Source organism: Ambystoma mexicanum, chromosome 2q (assembly GCF_040938575.1).
Source record: "Ambystoma mexicanum isolate Mex_15411 chromosome 2q, UKY_AmexF1_1, whole genome shotgun sequence".
Taxonomy (NCBI): domain Eukaryota; kingdom Metazoa; phylum Chordata; class Amphibia; order Caudata; family Ambystomatidae; genus Ambystoma; species Ambystoma mexicanum.
In genome coordinates, this window is record NC_090924.1 from 326,320,386 (window position 1) to 326,344,551 (window position 24,166).

Below are 24,166 nucleotides of genomic sequence, written 5' to 3' on the forward strand. Positions count from 1 at the left end.
ATGTTATGCATATCTCATGACATCAGAGCAGTGCACAGCCATGGTCTTCATAAACTGGGAAGTCATCACAAAACCAGAAGACAAGTTGCACTTTTGCTGGTCATACTTACAGAAAAAGAGCTGCCGACCACTTCATCAAGGCTCAGCTCATACAGCACAGCTCAACTACACTACTTTTCAAAGACCTCTGCCGCTCGTGGTCCGCACCCTTAAAAGAGGCTCCAGCCATTTGTCCAGCAAGCATGATCCTCAGAACAAAATGAACTACTGAAATACTAAAGCATACACAACCACCAATCAATAAGCTCTCGCTACCCCTTCGTCTCTCTCTCTCCACCTCCTCCCACTGAAATTCATGAGTAGCTACTTGATCATAACCCTTATCTGGTAGCAAGTACCAACACTAGCTATATGAGGTTAAGGCAATATCTGTGCAGGCTTCCTTCACACAAACATACAGGGGTAAGTACATGCGGAACCAATGCATCTCTTCTTCATAAACAGACCAGGATCAGTATGAGCACTGTCACTGCTGATTTCCCAAACACAAACAGCAGTTGCTGTGAGTTTAGAAGCATGAATTTTCGCTACGCTGTACTACCCGTGACCCTTATTCTTGTTTTGGAATCGGTCAGCCTTAAACCTTTTCCTATCCCCCAATGCTCAGTATATAGCACCTCATGGATATCGTTAAAAAAACTCCTCAGGAAGCACAATAAATACAAATAGTGGAAAGTGATAAAAATACATGAGTGGTTTTGCCTGTCCCCACACAACAAAATAGACACTGTTATGTTATGTTATGTTATGTGTTTGTTTATAAGGCGCCGATAGCCTGCAGGCATCAGGGCGCGGGAGTGTCCGGAATAATTCAGTGCGCATAATATTATATGCTGTAGAGGGCGGTCTGCGGAAAGATAATGAGATTATCATTGGAAGAGGTGGGTTTTCAACGATTTCCTGAAACTCCTGTAGTTCTCTTATAGTCGTAGAGTTAGTGGCAATTCGTTCCAGCATTTTGCTGCCTTAACTGGGAAAGATTTCCCCCGCCCTTGCACACGTTTAGCTCTAGGAATATTCAGATAAGCCTTATCCTCTGATCTAGGGTGTCTTTGAGGCAGGTACAAAGAAAATTGCTTCTTAAAATATCTCAGGGCTTCTCCATACAGACATCTGTGAACTATGGTCATCGCCTGAAAGTGTACTCTCTCTTCCACTCTTAGCCAGTGAAGGGATCTTCTCCCCATAGTCACATGCTCCCTTTTTTTGATTCTTTTGGTCAGGGGTGTTGCTAGGTCTGGAAAAGACCCGGGGCTACGCTAATGTTGGAACTGTCGGGACTGGGGGCTAGCTAGCCTTTTGGTTGTAGCTCCTGAGATTCTATCCGGGGCTACAACCAAAAGACCAGGGGCTAGACCCCCCTTAGTCCCCCCCTAGCAACGCCTCTGCTTTTGGTAGCTCGAACTGCGTCATTTTCCATGACCTGACACTTTTGTATATCCCTCTTCGTGGCTCCTATCAGTAAGGCGTTACTATAGTCAAGGCGTCACAGATGACCGCTCTTGCTATAATTGCTGCATTTGCTTCATTAATAAATGGCCTTATGGCTCTCATGAGACGCATGTAGTAGGCATGGTTTTTCTGCAGGTAGTTAACCTGAGCCTCGGATCCTACTGATGCTTCCACAACCATCCCTAGGGTTTTTACGTGGGGCACCACTGGGATTTTATCCTGTTTGATAGTAAAGGTCTGGTATTCTGTCCCTAACTTGGATCTGGCCTGTTGCGCTCCAAAAATCATCAGTTCGGTTTTCGCATTATTAAGACACATCCAATGACGTTGCATCCAAATGTCAATAATGCGATAAACCTCTGATATTTTCGCGCTGTCGATGCTGAATTCTCCCTTGAGTTCAAAAATGAGCTGCGTGTCATCGCCGTAGTTAGTAAAGAACACGCCAATTTGTTCCAGGAGCTCACATAGTTTTCTCATATATAAATTAAATAGCAGCGGTGACAGGCTAGCATCCTGGGGGACACCAAACAAGATAGGGGCAGCTTCAGAGAATGTGTCACCCCATCTTAGCACTCCTGTCTTTCAAAAATGATGCTAACCACTCCAACGCCTTAGGCGTGCAACCAACTGTTTTATCCAGTGCTTCCTGCAGGAGTTGGTGATCTAACAAGTCGAAAGCTGCGCTGAGATCCAACAGCATAAGGATACCAGTGCTGCCGTTGTCTATCAGGTCTAACATGTAGGTCTGAAGATCGAGCACAGCTGATTCTGTGCTGTGGGAGGCTTGAAAGCCCGATTGCTTTTCATGCAGTAGGTTGCAGTCTTCTACATGCTTTTGTAGTTGGTTCGTGGCAACTTTATCAAGGACCTTCAGGATAAAATTTGAATTCGTTATGGGCCTCAGATTACTGGGGTCCTTCGGATCCAGCCCTGGTTTCTTCACTAATGGGGTAATAGTCACCTTATAAATTTCCTTTGGTACTACCCCCTCCCTAAAGGAGGCATTAACTTTCTTTGTCTGTACTGGAACAAAAATGTCAATATTTTCCAGTATGATTTTGGAAGGCAGAATATTTTCTGCGCAGGAGGTGGGTTTCATTTTAGCCTACACTCTACATAGCTCCTCCTCGGTTATAATGAGGAAGCTGAAATTCTGTCTTCCTTCCTGGTTACTTATTTCCTCTGGAAGGATAAGGGGCTCTCCTTCTCTTATGGGTGTAATGGTGTTATTTCGAGCCTTAGAGATCTTGGCAGCGAAAGCTTCTTGTACCCTATCACATTCTTCCCTAGCGGGAGTATGTGGAGGGGCGAGTGATTTTGGCTTTTCAATCCCTTTAAGTATTTCAAAGATTTTACTGGATGTGTTGGTCGCTGCCTCTATTTCTTTGTTGTAATGATTCTTCTTTTCTTCCCTCATACCTTTCCTATACCTGTAATGGGCCTTTTTCCAATCCTCTTTGTTTGCTAAAGTGGGATTTTGGTGCCATGATCTTTCTTTGACCCTTTTCTCCTGTTTTAGTTTATTTAGTTCTTCGCTATACCAAATCTGGTGATTACTATTTTTTCTCAACAGTTTGTGTTTAAGTGGGGCTTTCTCCTTTACCAGTTCTTGCATGTGTTTATTATATTTTTCCAACAAGGTCTCGCAGTTGTCCTTTTTTGCGAAAGAGTCGGTGATGCTCTGTAGGCATGGTTTCAGAATCTCGGGATCAATACTCTTAAAATTTCTGCTCCATGCTTAAGTATGGGGATTTTCAATATAAGATGCCGGTTGATTCAATTGCGCTATAAAGGTAACCAAGTGATGGTCTGACCAGATACTTGGTTCCTTGACAACATTATATGCTTTCAGGTTGTTGGTAAACACCCAGTCAAACTGGTTACCTTGAGGGGTTGTAGGTTCGTTGTTTAATACAGGGAAATCCAAGTTATTCATTGCTGTTTCCAGCATTATGGCCTCCTTGTCCACTTTATTCCCTCTCCACCTATTCATGTCACCAACTACCAAGGTGGAAGTTTTATTAGATATAAGTCGAGAGGCTTGAGATGTAACTTCATTCTCAAAATCACTAATTAAGGAAGGGGGTCTGTATATGACAAAAATGTTTAAACTATCATTTGGGGTATATGTGAGTTTTAGTTGAATGGTTTCACAGCCTGTGCATTAAAAATTGGCTCTGAAGAGGTTCAATGTTTAGCGAGCTATAACGGCAACACCTCCTCCCATTCCAGTCTCTCTATTAATGTTATACATAATGTACCCTTCGGGAACCGCAGCTTTGCATACTGGCCCGATAGGATCTTTTAACCATGTTTTTGATAAACATAAAATATCTAGAGCTTTCTCCGTTATCAGATCATTTACATTATGTGCGTGTTTGTTCAAAGATTGTGTGTTAAGTAGTCCCACTTTGAGACTCTTCAACTTGCAAGGCAATCTGTTTTCTTTTCACTGCCTTCCCGTTCTGTTTGTCTAGAAGGGTTATTGTCAGTGCTTGGTTCCTCTTTCTTGTTAAGCTACTGGAGGATGCAACCTTCATTTCTTCCCTGTTGCTCTCTCTAGTTTCCATTGTTCTATCTTATCACCCAGTCAAAGTCTACTTTCAGTTTTTTTACCGCCGCCGCTCACTGGCGCGTATTGGGTGGAGGACAGAGTAGTGATAGGGAAACTGTACTTACGTCTGTGGCCCCCGTGCACCTCCTTACACAGACTGTGCCGGCCCGTGCGCGCCGGCACATTCGAGCCGGGTTTGTGGGTAAGTAGTGCTCTAGGACTACAATCCTTCTGGGTATTGTAGTTCTTAGAGCAGGGAGCGCGTACAGTGGCTTGCTTCCTAGCAATACAAATGCTACTATTTACAAATGCTGCAATTCGTTTTACTTCTACCACTAAGGCTCTGAATCTGGCTATACCTTACTTCAGTGCAGCAGAGGCTTCACACTATAGCACAATACAATGAAAATAATTTTAAAAGTAATTTAAAAACGAACTTGGCTATAAACTCTTATTTCACAAAATAAAATACACAATTAAATTACAAAGACTAACCCACTGGGCAAAGTACTGTGAAGACTGTCTGCCGCAATAGGAAATCACAGCATTTCAATGTACATTTCTGTTGCTGTAATGCGGCTTGGTGAATGATGGCATTGAGCGCTGTAAATTTACCACATTCTGAGATACAAGGGTTAATCATGAGTAGCACAAATGCAATGTGTTCTGCCATCACAAAGCCAGTTCAAAGCCAACACGCTGCATTAATTCTTACCCGTCAGATGAACTGAAGGTGATGTAGTCAGTTTCGTTGAAACGCGGCACAAATCGAATACATGTGGCTTCACTAAATGCTTGGAACGCGGCGAGAAAGACAAGGTCATCGAAGCGACCTAAAGTGAGGAAAAAGAAGCATTAACCAAGTGAGCAATGAAAGAGTATTTTTTGTTTCTTAAGATCCAGAAAATGGTCTTCCACTTACGAACCACCACACCGAGAGACAGGAGAGCAGGCGGGACACACAAAGTTATTGTTATTTGGCATTAATATAGCACCCTATATATCATTGGTATGATCTCAAAGAGCTTGTGGGTGACTGCCCTTGGGGACCGTAGTCCAGGACAATAGAGAGTGTAGGGTTGTATAGGGTGCTTGGGTGCACTTAATATGTGTGCAGCTAGTGGGATTTGCCTGATGGTAGCTTCATCCTAACATTAGGTGCGGTGGTAGTGAGATATCAGTCGAATGTGTGCAGTCAGGTGGTTGGTCTCTGAGACTGCATTCTGGCAGCAATAGGCCTGCATAGGACGTTTATGTGTGCAACTAGACCAATTTTTTCATGGGGTATAGCTGTGTTCTAGCAGGATGTTCAGGTGTTCATGGAGTATTGTTTGTATGTGTGCAGCTAGGCAGAAATTGATCAAGGGGTATAGCTGCGCTCTATTGTGTGTTGGTGTAAAGTAGAAAGTGAGCATAGCGGTAGGAGAGGTGAGTGTCTGGAGTGGATGATTTACTATTAGGAGCCCACTGTTCCTGGATTACATTTTGGATCTGGATAACCTGGCAGTGGTCATCCTCATGTTTTTCAGTAGCGGCACTCTGAGGTAGATTCACAGGTATGACCGTAAGTTATGTTTTGCTCGGTTAGAGGGTCATTATTCCCAGGCTCAGCACTATGTCTCTCAGAAGCCCATTTTCCGGGTCTCTGGTTGTGGTTTATGGTGGGTTGCAGGGTAGGTCTAGGCAGGATACTTGGTTATAGGACAGGAGATATCTCGCACCAACGTAGTCACACCAAGGCAGTGATGCTAAAGGACAGGGTGGACATTTGTCAGCCGGCTGTAACATTTGTCGGCCGGCTGTAATTACTTTCCAAAGTAATGTCGTTGAAGTCATGATTCCTGATGTTGGTGGGTTTCAGCGGTCCTAGATGGTCCTAATCCTGGTTTACGGAAGGAGACAGGTTTTTAGAGCTTTGCGGAAGGCCATGTAGGCTTGGTTGTATCGAATGTGCGGAGGGAGTGAGTTCCACTGAGTTAGAGCCAAGGCTGAGAAGGCGAACCCTCCAATACTGGATAAATTTTGAGGCTGGACTCACTAGTAAGAGGGCAGTGGTTGACTTTAGGGTGCGTAATGGGTGCTAGGGTGAAATCATCTTTTGTAGGTATGCTGGGTCGGTCATGTGCACTGCTTGGTGGGTAATGCCTAGGATTTTGAAAGTGGCCCTTCGTCCAACAGGGAGCCAGTGAAGGGTACGGAGAACGGGGGAGATGTGATCCCTGTGTCCCAGAGCAAGAAGGAGTCTGGCGGCAGCGTTTTGGGCTCTTTGGTGTTTGTTAAGTTAGTATGCCAGTGCACCAAGGTATAACGAGTTGGCATAGTCCAGCCTTGACATAACAATGGACATAATAGCGGCAAGTCTGTTGGGGTAGATGAGGTGAGGGAAAATGCATCTTAGGAGTTTGAGGTGGTAGTGACAGGATTTTTATATATTATTGATGTGATGGGAGAGGGTTAAGCCCGAGTCCATAGTGCAGGCAAGGTTTTTGAATATATTGGAGGTAGGAAGGGGGGTGCCAAGGGAGGGTAGCCATGGGAGTGGTTGCGAAGGGCAGTGTTGCCGCACACCATGATCTCAGTTGTATCTAGGTTCAGAAGGAGGTGGTTTCTTGTCATCCATCGGTCAATATCTCTGAGGCAAGCTTCAAGGTCGGGACAAGGGTTGGAGCCTGTTTTGGGAATTCTCAGGATAATTTGGGCATTGTCAGCGCAGTTGTAGCAGGTGAGGTTGTGTGCGTGGATGATCCCTGGTAGAGTGGTCAGTTAGAGATTCAAAAGGATAGCAGAGAGGCAGGCGCTGTTGGGGTACTCCAGTGTTCACAGTGCGAGCGGTTGAGACAAAAGGGGGAGGAAAGCAATGGAGCTTCCTCTTTATTAAAGCAGTGTTCTACAACCTACACAGGAATTTATCAAAGCCTAAGGTGATGCATGGACAACAGCCTGCAGCCATATGGAGGACCATGTCGAAGCATGGAGACGCTGATCTGGTGTCACGTCCTGTGTTTGGGAAGATGTGTGAAAGAGGTTGAGTGCAGGGATCTCGCCTGAAAAGATTCAAGGATTCTCAACCTCCACTGCACTGTTCCGGAGAGAGCCTCAATGAGATTCCTCCCATCACCATCCATATGGCCAGGATATCAGCTCTAAAACTGACTCTGCACAGCTGTGCTCTGCACCTGAGCAGGAGGCTAAGCGGTTGGAGCTGGTGCAAAGCGGCATCAGCAGAGGACGTGGAGATGGAGGTGCTGGCAATAATATATCAGTGCAAGGTTCGAACAGATTCACTTGAAACAAACAAATAAAAAATCAAAACCTGACAGTAGTTAAACTATCTAAATAAGACTCAAGAATATGTGAATTGGTTGATGCCAATTCGCCTATGGATTCTGCAGAACTAGTGGTGCTGTAATGTTTACTGAATAACCTGAAGGGTATAGTGTTCAGAGTATATGACACCTTGCGCTACAGTAAAGCTATCATGGCATTGTTTGAACATTGCATTGCTTTCTCTGATCTGCAAGGTCCAGGACACTTCCCCAAGTGGCTTTGGTGATCTCCTTAAAAATCAAGGGTCTAGATGAGTCAACAGCTCAACTTCATATGAGCCAAAAATGTCACCAATTCTGAGGCACATTCACCACACCATCAATACTTACTGTAGCCAATAGTCTTTGTATACGGAATATACACATTTCCATTGGGTTGTTTGGGCCACATACAGATGCCACTAGAGCACTGTCCTGTGCTCCTTCTGGTTGATCTTGCAATGTCCATATTTGTGATAGCATACGATCCAGATAATTGACCAACTAAAAAGAAGAGAAGAGTTCATGAAAGGTTGTAAAATCACATGCGTATATCACCAAAGTTAGCCATCACAGGAGTCTGCCATGGGGGTACAGTGGCTACAGTGCAGCAATGTGTGAATAAAATAACAGTGCAATCTGAAGATATGACCTAAAGAAATTATGCTGCCTGGTGCTTTTTTCGATTTGTCGTTTGCACTAGTGGGTGCATCCACAGCAGAATATTGCGGCATTACTTTTTTAGGTCATAATACCATGGGCAAAGGAACGCTGAAGACCACCTCATTGGTTTTATTAGGGCCCCATTTTTGGAACACAGCCCTGCACTTATGAGGAATGTGATGCCCCAAGACGTCCAGATAGGTTCAAGAAAAGCAATCACAGGTGCCGTCCAGCTACTCCTGTAACTATTATCAGGATGCTAAACGAACCCAAGAAAACTATGTCTCTTCTTCATCAACATCAGTAAAAAAAAAAGCACCCACCGAACAAAGCCTCGGTAACCCTTACAATATGACAAATACAGATCAAGAGAAGAAGAACAGTGAAAACAACTAATGCCAATCACAGGAGGAAATTAGTTTCCTGTTAACCCCAGGAGCTGGGTTAGAGCAGTTAGGTGGGTAGCACCAGGCAATGAGCTTCCTCTGGAAACTGCTGCACCCAGAACCTGGACTTGGCACCTTTGTTCTGAGCATGGACAGGAATCTTCCTGGCCTAGAATTATCCTACTTAGAGCACCCATATGTTGCACCTTAAAGCAGGCTTCGCACATTAAAGCAGGTGTTGCACATTATCTCTTATTTGTTCTACTTTAAACACCTTGGACATAGCAACCATAGCAAGAGCAACAGGCATCACTAGACCAGTAACCCAGATTACTTTTTCGGCTCCTGAGTGCAACCTAAAGTTGTTTTGTCACAGAACAATGAGTTTTCAACTGCATAGTCCAGCCAGAGAGTGGCCCGCCCTGCAACCATAGACAATTCAGTAGATTATTTGGCCTTGGGACAGAAGAATATTTATCTGCTCAGACGTCCCTGCAAGGGATAACACAGAGAAGCACACTTTCAAATAAAAAGGGCACTCTGGATTTTAAACAGGGGGCTCAGGCAAAGATATAATCAGCAAAATGTCATAGTAGAGAAGGGGGCTAAAAAGTCACTATGGTGCTTTAAGATGGGCTGGGGGAAAGAGCCACTTCAAATACCTTTAGTTCTTACCTTTCAGGTTTTTCAGCACCGAACTTAGGGTCTGGGTGCTTTTAGGGCCAAGCTGGGGTCAGGGAGTGCCATCGACGGGATTCAACGACATGGTGTGGTCAAGGGCGATGGGAAAATGAAGGCAATGTCGGGTCAGCTGTGATGAAAGGCTTGACGCCCTTTGGTGCAGAGAAGCAGAGACCTTCCTTCTACACCAAGCGGGCTTGATTGGCTCCATACAGTATGGTGGTACTGCAGTAGCAAAGACTTGGAGATCGAACAGGCTAGTAACCAGGCAGGCGATGTTGGGTTGGGAGCACTAAAACTTTCAACATATCTCAGATGTGACTTCAGCAGAGCTTTGGTGTCAGCGTCGAGTGAAACTCTGAGATGCAGAGGCGGTCAAGTGTCAAGGTTGAAGAAAGCTCCTGTGGTTCCCTTGCCGCAGCTTGGCTGGTGTTGAAGGTACCCAACTCGGTGTCAATGCAGTTCAGTGTTGCAGGGTCAGCCAGTGCTCACATTCTCAGGTCTTTGGGTACAGTGAGACCTTGTCCATGATATCCGGGGATAGTCCTTTCTCCTGCCCTTCCCAACCAAGAAGGTTTGTAGAGAGCTCTAGAAGGGTTTTGTTACCTCCAGTGAGCAGGGTCCAGGGTACCAGTCTCTCAGTTATAGTAGGCCTTGTCCAAAAAGATTTTCATCCCAAATAGGCTCTTTGGATGGCTAGGGAGAAGATATTTTCTCTCACATGGAACTCCTGGTCTTTACCTCTCAGGCAGGAAACTTTGGAATGGACTGTACTCCTATAGAGGTTCCAGTGAATCATTATTTAATCGGTGTCCAAGGATGAATTAACTAAGGGGAGGCCCCCCTGATATGGGCAATATTTGACAGCATATTATCAAACTGCAAGCCTGTTGTTAAAGGTCCAATCTTGGCTGCTGCAACAAGTGTGCTTTGCCTGCTGACGTCATACCCAGCACACCTTTTCTGCAGGAAGTGGGCAGGGGGACAGGAAGTTTAGGAGCCCTAGCAAAATGAAAGATGGGGATACCCCACTGTGGAATGAAGCTCTTCTCTGGGCTATGCTAACTCTGCCCCTTCCTCTGTCTGCTTACATCAAACAGTCTCCAGTATGCAGCACACTGGTGTGAGGGGTCCCTTTAATTACAGGACTGTATTTGAAGCACTGGTTCCCCCAAGGGACCTCTCACGGCGTGTTCCCGTTCCCAGGAGGAAAGTGAGAACTCTTCTCAGGGGGATCAATGAGAGGACTTCCTGAGTTGGACCCAGCATGGTTGTTGAGGATACACAAAAGCCAAGACAATTTAATACACATCAGGCCCTGATACGACTGAGCCGCTGTTCACCAAGCTGAAAATGAATGACATCAAGTTCTTGTGGCTGTATAATTGTGTAATCTAAGCGGCCATCATGTCAAAACTAGACATGCCTTATATTTAGATGAAATAGTGAAAGAACACTTTTTACAAAAAGAATTAAGATTAATCTTACAAAATGAAAGTCTACAAACAGTAGAAATAACAATGTCACGGTACAAACAATGACTCTATTATTATTATTATTATCATGATTTTTTTGTTTGGTGCAACAAAGGAAAAGGCCTCAATGTGGGGAAGAATAAGGATCCTCACATGAGAAACGAAAGGTCAAACCGAGATATAAACTAACAGAAAACTAATAAGATTTTTTTTTTTAAAAAAATATTTTGTTTTTGGTAGTAAAATTAATTACACCTTTACAAAAAATATTGCAAAAGAAAAAGATACAATATTCCATATCTCAAAGCAAAATGGTTACGAATCTTCGCTATTTCATCTCATTTAAATAAAAACCATTGGCAAATCGCAATATATTAACAAACTTACAAACATTTTTACTAAAATAAAAAGGTATTTCATAACCTTCTACACAAAAACACTTCTGAAATTAAAATCTTCGTCCACACCGATAACCAAGTAGTTCTATCTTTAAAAAAAAAAAGGAAAATTTGCTAGGCAAGAACACCAACCATGCTAGCCTTAGTGATTTCAAAAGATTCTCGTTTTTGTAACACTAAGCCAATTATCAGTTTCCCAACCGGACATCTTAGATCACCCGCGATTAGCCACCTCACCATTTTATAAGAACATTGGCACTAGTCACAAGTGCAAGATTCTTCTCCTATTTAAATTCACCATTTTCCCAGCTAGAATGTCTCATTTACCACACATGTTAGCACCACAGGGGAGTGGTTATACCCACTCACTGACATTTTGCAACCCACTATTCTTTTCCTTGAGTGCAGCCTCAATTATATTGACAAGTCTCACAGTAGCCAGTATAATTGAATTGTTGAGTCCCTAATAAGATTAGTTCTTAGAATTAAAAATAAAAGTTGTAATAGCTTTCTTAAAGTGGCAAAGGTCAGGGGTATTTCTAAGGTCTAGTGGAATTGAGTTCCAGACAAGAGGAGCAAGAACATCAAAACTGGTGCCACTAATATTATGTAATTTAAAGCGTGACTGTGAAAGTTTGTCAAGACCATTTAAGCGGAGGGCCTGAGTAACCGGAGCCTTCTGAATTCTCCTTTCAAATACCTGGGGGCTTGATTTGACAGACATTTATAGGTTAGAGATCAAATGTTATGTGTGATTCTGTGTTTAACTGGTAGCCAATGCGGGATCTGTGGGCCTGAGTTATATGTTCTGTTCTCGCAATTCCACATACAGCCCTGACTGCAGAGTCCTAACATTAGTTTTAGAGGTACCTGCCAAAAGGCTGTTGCAATAGTCAATTTTAGAATTAACAAGGGCTGTGGCCAGGGCAGCAACATTAGTATCAGACAAATATGGCTTGTTCTGTCTCATAGGCTTGGTGGTATACGTGCACCTAGACTTAATAAATGGGATATGCTTTTTCATATTATGATTGGCATCAAGAACGACGGCAAGGGTCTAATTCTCAGGAGCATTTTATAATGGCAAAACGCCATTGGAAAACGTTCTGTGAATTAGGCTGCAAGTGTTTTCACCCACAGACTTGTCTTAATTACACAATCTGAGATAATAAATTGACCATATTTGGCATCAAATTTAGACAATCGTTGATTAGAGCCCACTAACATAATCTCCATTTGATTACCATTTAAGGCAAGAGAATTATCATTCATCCAACTTTGATGTCATAGATCTGGTCAACAATACGAAAATCCCTTTCATAATCGCCCATCATCTCTAGGACCACCTGGGAATCATCGGCATAGTTGATATATTTGATGCCACGATCATCCAGGAGGCCAAAGAGAGGGCAGGTATATAGATTAAAAACGGTGGGCGAAGGGCAGGCTCCCTGCGGGACACCACTGGAACGCATCTCTGGAGGAGATGTGAATCCTCCTGAAGCCACTCTAGCAGTTCTAGGTCCTAGAAAAGAAGCTAGCCAAGATATTGCACATTCAGAACAATTCACTAATGTATCTAGTCTCTCAAGAAGCAGGCCATGATCGACAACGCCAAATGCCGCCGAGAGATCAAGCAGCATGAACAGAGCTATCTGCCTTGATTCCAAGATGTGGGTCAAATTAGCTCTAAAATCAAGCCTGGTAGTCTCTGAAAAGGACCCAAAAGATCCAGTTCTTCAAGAATTGGGACATGAGTGTTTATACTTTGAGTTTCATGGTTTAACTTGTAGTGATATAGAGTGTGTATTTGTACCTTAACTTTGTCATTTCTACTGCTAGTAGAATTTACTCTTTAACCTCGATTAACATGAACTCTATTTTGTAAAAATGTTTTTTACTACTTTATTTCATTTTTTGTGTGATGATTATGGTGTAAGAGCTTGTGGCAACAGAGCACGTGGTGTAAGTGTGTGTGGCGTTTGTATGCGTGGTGTAATGCAAATAAGTGTTTGGTGTGTAACTATATAACATGTGAGTACATGTAAAATCACATGAAATGCAAGTCTTATACACCTTTTATACATAAGAAAACTCACATTAAAGTGAGGTCTGACTTTATTGTGAGTTATTATGCATATAAAAGGTATATAGGGGTTTTACATTTTGTGCATGTGGACAATTTGCATATCCTATACATGTCATATATATATATGAAAATGTATATTAAAGTCAGTGATATTCCTAAGTATATCAGGGTACATGAACAAAATGTAGAGTATGCTGTAAGAGTGTGTGGCATGAGAGCATGTGACGTGAATGTGTGTGCCATGAGAGTATTTGGCTTAACAACATGTGAGTGTATGTCGTATAAGCAGCAATACACATGTTGTATATGCCGCCTATAAATATAAAAAGTCGCATTAAAGTGAGGACAGACTATAATGTGAGTTTGTATATGTATGGCAGGCCTATACGCCTATATATTCTGTACATGTGCACAATTTATCTATCCTATGCGTCTCATATTCCCAGAATAAAGTTAGTGTTTACATTAATGTGAGTTTTCATACGTGTAATAGATTATATGTAAGAAATATAGCGAATTGGGTAAGTATGTTTGGCATAACACTGTGGCGCTGCTGGATTCTAATGATCTAGTGAACATGGACTAGAGAGGTCTACGGGAGACAGTGTGGTCAGAGTGGCTTGGGTAGCTAGGCTCTCCCCAGAAGCAATTTAGTATAGTCTAGGGTGGTGATTCCCAGAAATCATTACGACATCAGTCTGCGATCCAGGCCCCAAATGTATTGGTGCAGAAACGCAAACTGGATATGGCCAGACTGACATTAAGGCAAGTCCATGTGAGCAACAGTCCTTGTCAGAGAGGACAGCAAGGTTTACATGGATAGGGCGCACCTTTTGGACAGAGGGACTGATGAAATCTTGAGAACCTCTAATTGCTGTTCACAGCCCTCTGCAGAAGACATCAGGAATGCAAAGAGACTGGCTCATCACCCTGCAGAGCTTGAGCGATCATCAAAACCAACTCAAACCCGATGCTGAAAATCGCAGGTGACCATTGCACGATGTGCAGGATGTGAGTTTATGATCTTTTGATCAGGATGTTGACATTTAAGGCATCCTTCTAGCCAGGGCCAGTTGACACCAGTGCATGGATTAGGCGCTCCCGTGGAAGAAAGGATCAAAATCCCTGTCCTTAGATCAAAACGAAACCTTTACCTACAGTGGCCACCACTCAGGTGTGCATATTCAGATTGGGGTCAAAGAGGACAGAGGGGTTGCACACCTGCTTTAGAAAGTATAGACACAGGCCGTTCATTACTGATCACTCACACTCTGCCCAATTTGTGCTGGTGGGAGTGGGGGGCAAGAAGGATTTGCATAAAGTGTATTCCTTTTTGTAACTGTATAGACAAGATGATTAGAAAGGGCGTGGAATATTACTTCGGGGTATTCCCAGAGATTAGGCTGTATTTCTGCAAGCATTGTCGCACTTTGCTCTTGGTTTGCTCAGGGGGTTCCTCTTAGTAGAGGGGGGCTTGCGAGTTCAGTTAGGAGGAAGCTGGCCCAGGAGTTCTACATACTATGAATGTGAAATTAATGGCACAGCTCCATTCACACACCCACCATTATAATCTTCTGTCAGTTATGGCATGTGGGCCATCCCCTCTGGGCGCTACAATTGATCATGAAAAACAGTTCCAAGCCATGTGCATAGAACAAAGGCGGTGCATGGATGTTGTCGTGTCTGAAGGAAGGCACCGTTTTGGCACCCACCCCCCTTGCAGTGAGGCCATATTTGATGTTTTTGAGGTGCAATGCCTTACAGTAGCATCGGCACTGGGTAAAACATCAACATGCAAACATGGGACAGTGACCCGTTCTGATGGCACACATCATGAGTTTATGTTTACAGTCTTATTTCCTGAAAGAGTACGCTTAGGCTCCTTGTTGACATCACATGCCGATGAAACTTAATCTATGTGTTAAAATCGTGGCAAAAATGGCCGTGGACACAAAGTATCGCAGCAAAAAGGCTGTGGCTTTGTCGCCGCAATCCATATAAAGGGTGCGGGGGACACCCCCGCAACTCCTGGACCCATTTTACCATTAAGGGGAGTGGGTGACACCACCGCAACCCACACTCCCCTTAAATGGTGTAATGGGGTACACCTTTAACGGGTCAAACCACTGCATTTTTGCCGCAATTTTTTGTCAAGGCAACATTTTTGCAGTGATTTTATCACTGCATACCCTTTATTTGCACACAGTGGTGCTCGCCCATGTTACCTTCAAAACATCAACATGCAAATTAAAAAAAAAGAAAAGTCTACTGAAAATGTTTGGACTCACCCTTTGTATTGATTTCATAGATAGTATCGAAGGTGCTCTGCGTCTCTGGGTTGCCTGGAAATTGAGGAACAGAGATTGAAATGATACAACAGCTGACATGTTTACGATGCATTGTGTACAGTCTAAGGTGTTTAATGATAGAAGGAACTGTTGCATTATTATAAGCTCGCAGGACTAAGGCAACAGCTGCCGCTCCATGCCAATATGCACCAGCCCACCCATATCTTATAAAAGTGGGTACAGGGAAACACTGCACCTGCTCCAGCCCGCTGAGGCTGAGCTGCTCATGCGCAAATCTTCGCAGAGTGGCGGCAGTACCTGTGACTCGCGTTGCGCTTGGCTTCCCTTGGCCTCACTTTGAAAGAGAGCAAGATTCGTCCTTGCTCTCCTTCCAAGTGGTGCTCGTGTCTGAGCTACTCGGGGCACGCCATGAAGATTTGCACATGCGCAGCACAGCCTCAACATTTGAGTGGAGGCCTACGGTTCCCACTAGGAGGTGGGCAGCCTATCACTGCTCCACCATGCCCCCTTCTAAGCCCCTCCCCCCAGGATGTTGCTAAATCTTCACTGCCCCGTGGACAGCTAACACTCAGCACATCTTTCAGAAGGCCTGGTTGTCCTAATAGATGCTTTTGTGAACCCAGACTAGGAAGCAAGTTGGGCTATATTTACCTTTCTCCAAAATAAGTACACTTAAAAAGAATATGAGCATGCATTTTCCCACTCTGGACACTTCTATTATTAAAGTAATAACTACTCTACACAAACCCATGCTTCGTCTCTAAAAAATAATCCCGAATTAAGGCGTTAATCACATTTGCATGACCCAATAATAAACGTAGCAGATTCTAAAATGAAAGTCGCCAGTTGCGGAATTACCTTTAGACGTTCACCCTACATTGGGCACGACGCTCTGACGGTTGTCAGCATCTTTGATTACAGAGGGCTAGGGTTTTCCAGCTTGTTACTTTGGTATGGTCCAGCGGCAGGCGTAATGCCAGGAAAGCCCTGGGGCCTCCTTCAGAGGCTTATTGGGCAAGGTTTGTTGCCCCAGCCCTTCATGGTGCTCATGGGCATAGGACATGGGGGACAAATCCCCCCAACAATTTGAAGTGGGAGGATATAATGGCATATGTCCCCCTCAGAATCTCGTGTTGTGCACAGACAGTGCGCTGTCACTGTCTGCTGTTGCACATAATTCCTGGCACAGCCAGTAATGCCTGCCAGTGCCGGGCACAGGGCTGTCACAAGGGGGTGCAGGAGGGGCAAACTGCCCCAGGCCTTGCACTTGGGGGGGTCTCGTGGCACATTCGACTGACTGTCATTCCACACCTATAGAGGCCCAGGGAACGCTGTCTCATGGAGCTGTGGCAATGCGGAGCGAGTTTAGCCGCTACTGGACAGTGGCCCATCTTTTGGCTTGACAGCTATAGATCCCTGATAACTAGGGCGGTAGCAAGTCAAAGACTCTGGGCCTCATTACGAGGTAGGCGGTAGTCATGGTGCTAATAGCTGGCCCGTTATTAGCTCCGTGGTTCCTTAGTGGCTCCCGCTAATGGCGCCTGCTAAAACCAGGCGCCCATAGCGGGACCCGCTAAGGGACCTCGGAATAGGGCGGTAAGGGTTTACCGGCACCGGTCTCCTTACCGGTGCCCGTTAACCCTTACCGCTCACCTCATAATGAGGCCCTCTGAGAGCTTGTATACTGTGAGTGAGGGGACAAACAACACTCACAAAACCACACATGCGCGTGCTGCGGGAGTTAGATGGCGCAGATTTTACTAATGGATTATGGAACATAATTTTCAGAAGGAGCAGTGACTCCTATTAAGCTAAAGAACCAGAAAAAAAACGTTTCTGCTGCTGGCCTTCCAGACCACGCTCAGAATGAGTGTTGCCGACCTTCCATAACTCTAACTGGGTGGGATGTACTCTTGCCAACCTTACAAACCACACTCAGGTTTAAGGTGCATTTCTCCTCTTATAAAGCATACTTGAAATGGGTAAAATATAAACTTTCCATCTTCGAATGCACAATAACATGGAAAAATTATATGTTCTGCATAAACCCACAATAACACAGAAGAGTGATATGTACTGGATGAAACCACTACAAACGAGCATTGATAAAGCCAACAGATTTGGCTTTTGTGCAGCCATGGGATAGGCATTTGGCATGCACTGTCGGAATGTCGATACTTGACCATGATACGACAATGGCTGCAAAATGGTGTGAACACCTGGGCAAACGATACCACTGCTTGGCAAACACCTATGATATCTATACACAATCCAAAACAGTTGTCTTTGAGAATGCTTGTTTTTCACATGACTTCAGTGCAAGGAAGAGATGCAAGGACACACACACTACTTATAGATCAAGTGGCTGAAGGCACACTTGGTTAAGACACATTCTACTACACCAGTAGCACAATTACAGCTGCAATTATTATTTGTATTTCTATTATTAGTATTAGGGTATTGATTGAGCAGAGACCGTGCTTCGGCAAGCAACAACGCGCATTACAAGTCTTAGGAGAAAGTACACACTGAGGAAAGCAGAGATTAAACGGATCGGGGAGCGAAGAATGGGGTGGGGGAGGTTAGGCAGTTTGGCCGCAATGGATATGCAAGCAAACAGGGGAGGAAAGAGGAGGGAGCAGATCCCCCAGTCTCAGGATAGGTGGGGAGTTGAGCCAATAACTCTCAGAAGACTGCTTAGAAATAACACTGTAAGGCCCTCTACTGCACAAAGCTTGGTTTTACTGTTTGACAGAGATTGCTCAAAGAGTTCTCATGAGGATTTGTTTTGGTTGGGAAGATGCGGGTAGAGGGTTGGTATGTCGATAGGGATTATTAGCATGGGGTAGTCAATGGGTGAGTCAATAACCAAACAACACCCGCAAGCTGTGTGCCTCTCCTGATATCCTATATCTCTCCTATATGTAATCCAGTGTAACAGTTTTGGCTCATAGGTGGCACTTAGGTACCACCTAATAACCAAAACTAATAAGGGGTGCATCCTACCACTCTGAAACAGAGGGGAGAATCCACATATTGCATTAAGAACACTGACATTGAAATTAGCTATAGCCTTCCACCTTTGCAGCAAATCTGAAAATGTAAAATGTGCCTACTTCCAACCTCCCAGGCATCTCACTCTGTGATCCACTCTGAGAACAATCAAACATGTACTGGCCTTAGAATAAATATATTGACTGCCCAATACCTCTGAACGACTTATAGGGATGTTGCAGAGTCTGTCAGTGGTTACTCAGAGCCTGATGTGAGACTGGCAGAGTCTATCCCAACCCTGCTGACCTCTCAGAGGCACAGACCCTTTGAGAAAAGCCCTAATGTGTCCAGCGGTGGGGGAGCCAGCTTGCCCCCACACTGTCTCCACAGTGCAGAAACCTTCCCATGGTCATGTTAATCCCTATGGCAATCCCTACCCAGTTCCTGCCTACCCCCATCCAAAACACCTTCTCATTGGAACTCTTTGAGCTAACTTCAATCAAGTCTTACCATCAAACGTGGCCCTCAAAGTGTCTGCGAGTGGTTTCTCAAACGAGTCTTCTGAGATTTAATGATTAATTGAAGTTGTAAACACGCTACTGCTGTAATATATATGTCTTGACCAGGTCTGCCTTCAGCAGAAGTCCTGTCAAAAACAAGCAATGGCAAAGCCAACGGTTTTGGCTTGTGCATAAGTATTAGGCATTTGCCAGGCACTGCTATTAGATGCTCAGGTACTCAAACCATTTTGCACCTGCTACCATCAACCAGTTAATACCAATACAGCAGTGCCTTTCCCATGCCTACACAAACGCCCAAACTGTTAGCATTGCTAATGCTTGTTTTGCTTTGCCCTTGATTTACAGGACCATGCATCGGGGTAAATTAAATATACTACTTGGCTAAACTGAAACACATTGAATATAGGCCGGTCTAGTCGGTAATAACATTTATGGTACATAGTCGGCCTGGACATACTTTCTTTTACTGGCTGGGAGTCCTTATATGGTAGTAATGGCATATATTGGTGCAACCTGAATGGACATACATGGGAACAACCAGCACAAATATATATTTATATTAGCATATGCTGTGTGCAAAAACGGCATGACATATATTGGAAAATGTTCCTGTGAATGGTTGGTGACTTGCAACTATTGGGTTTTTTCATGTGCTTCCGTACAAAACCAATTGCAAACTGTATGGATTTCTACCCAATTTTGCAAAGAAAGTGCTGTAAAATGCATCATTTTAACCCAATGTTTCAAAGATTTTCTTGGGAGTGAGACACCCCTCAAACTGCCCTAGTTTGGTTTGGTCTCCCTCACTGTGCTTTGTCGATCCCACATAATTGATGCAAACATTTAAGCCTCTACAGTTCAGAAATGCACCAGTCCTACTTCACATCATCTATCTGTCACTGTTTATGTGTGTTTTAATGTGCACATGGGGGCAGGATGCTCCTTAATGCTGATATGACGTACCACACACCGTCATACCATCCTATATATCTTTATGCATACGATACAAAAGTTAGTCTGGCATAAACCTTTATTCATGACAGAAACCTAACTTTGCTGTAGTTGATTTGCAGTTGTAATAATTACCCATATTTGGGTTCCTCCACACAAATTCAAGGGGAGACTTCTTGTGTCTGCTGTTTGCGACTGTGCCGCTGCTGGCCCAGTGCAAAAAATGGTAAGGGGGCCTCACCCAATTTTTTGCCCCGGGCCTCACCACACCTTGTGACAACCCTGTCCGGGCAGTTGCTTGCAACTTCACTTGCATGCAAAGATGAAGGTTCTGCTCGTGGCGTGCCACGGCCCGAGCCACGTGCCTGCGCATATGACTCCAGGCACTGCCCGGGCGAGAAACAAACTGCACATGCCCCTTCGCAGTGCACTGCTGCGCAGCCTCTGGAGTCCAGTCACAGTGCTGCTGACTACTGTTGTCGAAAGCGAGCACGGAGCATGAGCGAGCAGGCTGACTGAAGCAGCAATGTCACGTGCTGAGTCTCAGGCTGGGCAGGGACATTCACATCCTATTTGCTTTTGCAGCAGCGACCAGCAAAATTCAAGTGGTTGCAGTCTCACTCGCTGCTTGCTGGGCTGTCTGCCAGCCTGCTTGCACCTAATCAATCCGATTGTGCATTTGGAATCTATTACTCTGACTGTCTGAGACCATGAGTTTGCTGCTAACCTTATGGTAGTGTGTCTGTGTGTCAGTGGGTGTGTGGCCCACCAACTTAGCAACAAACGTTCATTGTGAGATTTAAAGCCGATGTGCCTCGCCTCTTGCCTGTTTGGAAGGATGCACTGGGATGCCAGGTGGTGTTGTGTAAGAATCAAATCTTTGCTGATATCATTTGTTTTTTGTACAGCAAGGCAGCCCTTTCTATGTGGGGTCTCTTGCTGCATTTAGCAAGCGTTTCCTCTTCATTGTGGAGTGTTCCAATCCATGTTCCTTCCAACATGCTCAGCTGCATTTAAAAACAAATGCTGACAAAGCCAAGGGCAAGGAGAGAAGGATACATGAAAAGGACACAAGGGTACTATTGAGGGTGGACTGGTCATACATGACCAGGCTGGAGGCAGAGGCTTTGATTCGCTGCAATAGCTGGCAGTGTAGATGATAGATACAAGGTGTGTCTGGACATAGAACTTTAATGCTGTGAGATTGCAGAGGTCTTCTTGAGAGCTCTCCGATAAGGGCTCTACGATAGGGGCTGTGAATCTGTGTAATGTGCCCTGGGAACCCTAGGCATAGACTTTCACAGCAGTAGCAGCACTAGAAGGAGAGAGCAATTCCTGGGGAGTCTCAATTTTGGGCCGGTAGCATGTAAGATGATCCTGAGAAATTGATTATATATATATATATATATAAAATTAGCAATGTTCCAGGTGTGTTGATGTAGTTCCTTGTACTGGCCGATAATGTTTTAGGTGAGAGGGGGTAGGGACGGGTCCCAGGTATGGACTCGTAGTGTATGAATTGACTGCGGGGGGTGGGGTGCTCACAGATGTTGGCCACAATGTTTCCCAGGTGAGCTTGAACTGTTGTCAGGAATGGATATGCCCATGGAGACAGGAGCATGGACGTTGCCATGGGTGTCTTTCAGGAATGGGCAGGTAGTATGCGAAAAGAGACAGGAGAGAAGGGCCCTCAGGCATGGGATGGCAAGTATTGTGCAAGGTGGACAAAAGGTGCACTATGGATACTCAGAAATGGGTAGGTGGAGAGCAAGGAAATATGCCATTCAGTCAAAGCTAGGCTGCTTAGTTTATAGGCTAAACAGATATGGGAAGAGTTAGGCCTGGAGGTTCTAGGATGGTCAATATGGGTAGAGGTAGCCCTGAAGCAGAGAGTCTGGTGTGGGCAGAGGAGGGTTTCAGCAGAGATTCTGATGTGGGCAGCAGGACAGGCCTGCAGTAGAGATTCTGATTTGGGCAGATGTAGGCCTGCAGCAGGGATTCCTATGTGGGCAGAGGTAGGCCTGCAGCAGGGATTCTGGTGTTGACATAGGTAAACCCTGCAGCAGGTATTCTGGTGTGGACAGAGGTATGCCTGCAGCAGGGATTCTGGTGTGGACAGAGGTATCCCTGCAGCAGGGGTTCTGGTGTGGGCAGGGGTATGCTTGTAGCAGGGATTCTGGTGTGGACAGAGGTATCCCTGCAGCAGGGGTTCTGGTGTGGGCAGGGGTATGCTTGTAGCAGGGATTCGGGTGTGGACAGAGGTATCCCTGCAGCAGGGGTTCTGGTGTGGGCAGGGGTAGGCCTGCAGCAGGGATTCTGGTGTTGACATAGGTAAACCCTGCAGCAGGGATTCTGGTGTGGACAGAGGTATCCCTGCAGCAGGGGTTCTGGTGTGGGCAGGGGTATGCTTGTAGCAGGGATTCGGGTGTGGGCAGAGGTCAGTGGTTGTTCATTGCATAGGTGGACAAGTGTTTAATTTGGATCCACCTTTAAAAATATAGAAACTGCTTTTTATTTCTTCCACATTTGCCTATGTGTCTCCCGGCCTTCTCTGTCCCAGTTTTCTTTTATCCTGCCTCTTGTTCTCACACCTCTCTGCTTATGGGTGGGGTGACGGGTCGGGTCGGCTGCCTGAAAGGAGAACAGTCGTACTCATACCGTAACCCACCCTGGCCCCATGCCACATCAGGGATCGGGTCACTGTGACCCGGTCAACCTGCAGCTACCCTGAAACGCAATAGGTGAACTGCAGCACAGTGCGTATATTAGGGGACGTGTGGTATTTGGATGATTACTGAAAAGCTTAGCACTGGCCACTGGCTTAAGAGGTGCTCTGTGTGTCGTTTCAACACCTGTGAAACTGCCAAGTGTAATAGGCCAGCCGGTTGTCTCATGGCAGCCAACTGTTTTGCACCCCTTACATTCTGTGTTGTGCATGTGCACCACCTGTCAAAAGGCTGCCGCCAGCCCCTAACTGATGTGCATGCATTAAGGGGGCCTAGAAAATGTCCAGGCTTCGAAGGCTCAGAACCGACCATGTCTCTTGTTCTAACCATTAATGGTCAACAATGGGAATCGCCAATGGTGGAAATTTGGGAGAGAATTGGAGGTTACCCACCTTTGTAATCAAGGTACAGTGGTGGAAGGGAACTTCTAGTTGGAGGGATGATGAAAAGAATACATTTTAGGACTAGAAACACTTTTTAAGTATCTTAAATGGAGAAAGTGAACCGAGGCGCGTGTGTTCTGCAACCTGGCAGAACTGCCACCCTTAATCCGAAGCTTATCGCGCTACACAGGACAATTGTTCACTGTAGCATGTAAGCTTTCCCAGGTTATGCCACACTTTCTCGACAGTAGTAAGGAATTGCTCAATGGAATAATCCCTGACAGTGGCACTAAACCATTTCTTGCCTGAATGGAAGATTCTAGGAGTGCCCTCGCAATGCTACCCACATCCAGTCCAAACTGAGCCAATCCTTAGAACGCTGGCGTTCCTCTGCTTTTGGGATTCAGCATGTGCTGGGTTTGTCACCCCTGCTGAAAGAATATGGGTTTGCTTGAAAGCAATAGTTCATTAATTACACGCTTCTATTTCCTGTAATGACATGAAGCAGCTTTGGGTGCCCTCATTGTAGCCTCGCTTTCACAAGCACAGTTTTCACATGAGTGCCTTGATGTGGGGAAGTCGCCTCTGGGGGCTAGACAGGTAGGTTCTCATGCTGTGTAACATTCACTCTCTGTGAATTACCCTGCATTCCTGTTGAGGCTCTCCCTTTGTCTTCCTATATTACCGCTCACAGTTTTGGGTGTTCATGCACACTTGACTAAACAAGGCAGGACAGATCTACCCCCCTCCCCAATGTGCTCTGGCTCTCTCTGCCTGATTCACTGCCACCATTCGAATTCACTTGCAAATATTAAAGCAGATAGTGGGGTGACCATGCATTTTAAGCGGTCGTTACTCTGCCACGACACACAAAAGTATAGTATAGTGTATGTTTCTTGACCTTGATTCGAACTTCAGCTTTGTTCCTGTATGTGGTCATGGCTCTCCTCGGTCGATGACTGCAATATACTTTATCCCATGTGCAATTTGCAGGTGCTGTGATTAAAAACACACTGCTGTTGCAAACGTGATTAACCTTTGGCACTCGAAACACCTGTGTTTCTGCTGTGGGTATGATCATGTTAAAACTCTCATTTGTTTGTCTCTTGTATCGCTTGCATACGAAATTGCACAGATGAGCCGAGTGTCTCTCGGGAGCCCCCTCGCCAATATTCACATTGCACATTAGACTCAATCATGTTTGTGTGTGCAATAT

The 24,166-nt window shown here is 45.0% G+C and overlaps 1 protein-coding gene across 1 annotated transcript in view; it reads right to left on the reverse strand.

The window, feature by feature from the left end:
* The window catches only part of LOC138568944 (high choriolytic enzyme 2-like), a 66,510-nt gene that overhangs the window by 33,208 nt on the left and 9,136 nt on the right, over nt 1-24,166 (reverse strand). The window contains exons 3-5 of the mRNA XM_069646704.1: nt 15,355-15,408; nt 7,726-7,878; nt 4,785-4,902 (exon numbers count right to left, since the gene is read on the reverse strand). Of these exons, the coding sequence (XP_069502805.1) occupies nt 4,785-4,902; nt 7,726-7,878; nt 15,355-15,408 (325 nt within the window). The remainder of the gene's footprint in view (nt 1-4,784; nt 4,903-7,725; nt 7,879-15,354; nt 15,409-24,166) is intronic.